The sequence below is a fragment of the Lottia gigantea genome (genome assembly GCF_000327385.1).
Source record: "Lottia gigantea unplaced genomic scaffold LOTGIsca_3930, whole genome shotgun sequence".
Taxonomy (NCBI): domain Eukaryota; kingdom Metazoa; phylum Mollusca; class Gastropoda; family Lottiidae; genus Lottia; species Lottia gigantea.
Window position 1 is genome coordinate 6,574 of NW_008709352.1, and position 2,213 is coordinate 8,786.

Here is a 2,213-nt window from a genome sequence, read left to right on the forward strand (position 1 = left end):
CAAAACTTTACTCCAACTTCATTGATCAGACATGCGCAAGAGCACCTGTACTGGCGCATGCGTCGTTAGCAACTAACCTTTCCACTTCCTTTTCCTGTGAAACTATCAACATGGCGGTACGTGAACGTCTTCTCCCATCAATTAATCCTTCTATATCTCTGCAATCATGGGTGGATCTGATGCATGAAGCCTTCTTAATGATAGAGGAACATTCATGCATTCAATCGACATTACTTTGACATGATTACTCTCCTGAGTTCTGCCATTTTATAAGGCAATTTCTATGACATACCGAGATTATTTTTCCCCAGAATCTGAGATGAGAGATCAGATTTTCTTGAATCCTTGTATGTTTATCTCTAAATTGATTATTCTGGTAGAGGCAAAAATAAAGATGTGAATAATAATTTTATCGTGGTAGACGTTTAGTATTCACTAAAGAGCTAGATTTCATTATCTTGTGCAATAAGTAATGAAAGAGGGAGAGGGGAATACATCGGTTGTATGTTTAAATGTTATAATAGAGTTGAGTGAGCAGATTTCCAGCCAAAATTTGATGTCTTTTTACCCATCGTACTCATAAACATGTCAAGAATGAGCAATCAGTTTCTTGCATTGATGAAAATATGTTGATTTCTTTCAGACTGAAGCTGAATTGAAGGAGTTGGCTGAGAAGAAAAAACGGCGTACGTTCCGTAAATACACCTACAGAGGTGTCGATCTTGATCAGTTATTGGACATGACCAGGTAAATGGAATTATGAGAACATTACATTTCTTTAAATTGAATTACTTATGTTCCGAGTAGGTCAATTCAACATGAGTCTTGGCCTGTAACTGGATTGCAGTTGCACCAGAAAAATCAGGAAAACCTCAGAATACTCTAATGCTATTACAGGAGTATTTGATCTAGAATGCTGTAATGATGAAAGAAACACTCCATGATCCAAATGATTTTAAAGTGGAACCCTTTCTGAACTAATTTCTGTTTTGACAATAGTTTAGTCAGGATACTATGGTGTTTTTTTTGGGCGATGAGGATAAGAATAAGTAATGATGAAAGAAACCCTTCATGATCGTAATGATAATAAAGTGGAACCCTTTCTGAACTAATTTCCATGACTACAAAATGTAGCTCATCAAGAATAAAAGAATGCTGAATTTTCAATTCGATAATTTTGATACTATTAGTCTAAAGCCATGATGAGAAATGATCAGTATGATTCAAGAAGGGTTGGAACACTGCTCTTAGCTTTTTACTTTGACCACTGAAATGGCACTTGATCCAAGAGATCCCCTCTAGTATTAATTCTTGAAAACCCACCACTGTTTTTCTACTGCATTGCTTCAGATTCCAATCAAAGACATTGCTTGATATAAGGCCGGTCCCTAAAATATTTTCTTTCCTTTTCAGTGACCAACTCATGGAATTATTAGGCTCGGGTGTCAGACGACGATTTTCACGAGGGTTGAAACGTCAACCTATGCACTTGATGAAAAAATTGAGGAAAGCCAAGAAACGAGCAGGTCCTTTTGAGAAACCAGAGGTAAGGAACTTGATTAGAGTCTTGAAATATTTGAAGAAACTGTTCAATAAGTATAAGTGAGAACACACGTGATGACTCTGGCCTCAGAGGTGATATGACTAAAGATGCATAAATTAAAGCAATATGGCAGTAAATAAATAGACTGTAAACATGATGATAGGATTACAAGTCATTTGTTGATAAATGATATTCTCCGGCTGTGTCTGATTTACAGGTTGTCTCCCCTTGTTATTCATTCATGATCAACGAGAATAGGTTTTTAATTGAAGGTTTATCAAGCAACTGTTTTTTCTTTTGAGCGTTTATCAAGCAACTATTGCTGCTATCTGATGGCATATTATCTTGTACATCTTAATAATAATAATAATTTATTTCTATAGCGCCTATAATCCAGTAAATGCTGCTCCATGGCGCTGTTGTACAATATGGCATATTACAAATCAACATTACATACATAGAAAAACAAACAATGAAACTTCTTATCGAATCAACTTTATAAGAACATGTAGATAACAGATCAATTAGCTTTTGAGATATCAGATTTTATCTCTGACTTGTTTTTTCTCCCAATTTCAAAAGGTATGATTTCTCATGTCATATTCTGTCTTATTTCAGGTAGTAAAGACACATTTAAGAGATATGATCATCGTACCGGAGATGATTGGCA

General features: G+C 35.4%; 1 protein-coding gene across 1 annotated transcript; it reads left to right on the top strand.

Moving 5' to 3' along the window:
• Window positions 1-664: 664 nt before the first annotated feature.
• Window positions 665-2,213, top strand: LOTGIDRAFT_90058 (hypothetical protein; the record flags this gene model as incomplete). Its single annotated transcript, XM_009059531.1, has 3 exons — window positions 665-747; window positions 1,414-1,546; window positions 2,162-2,213. Coding segments are annotated over 3 exons (268 nt in total), but the record flags the coding sequence as incomplete, so codon positions are not given.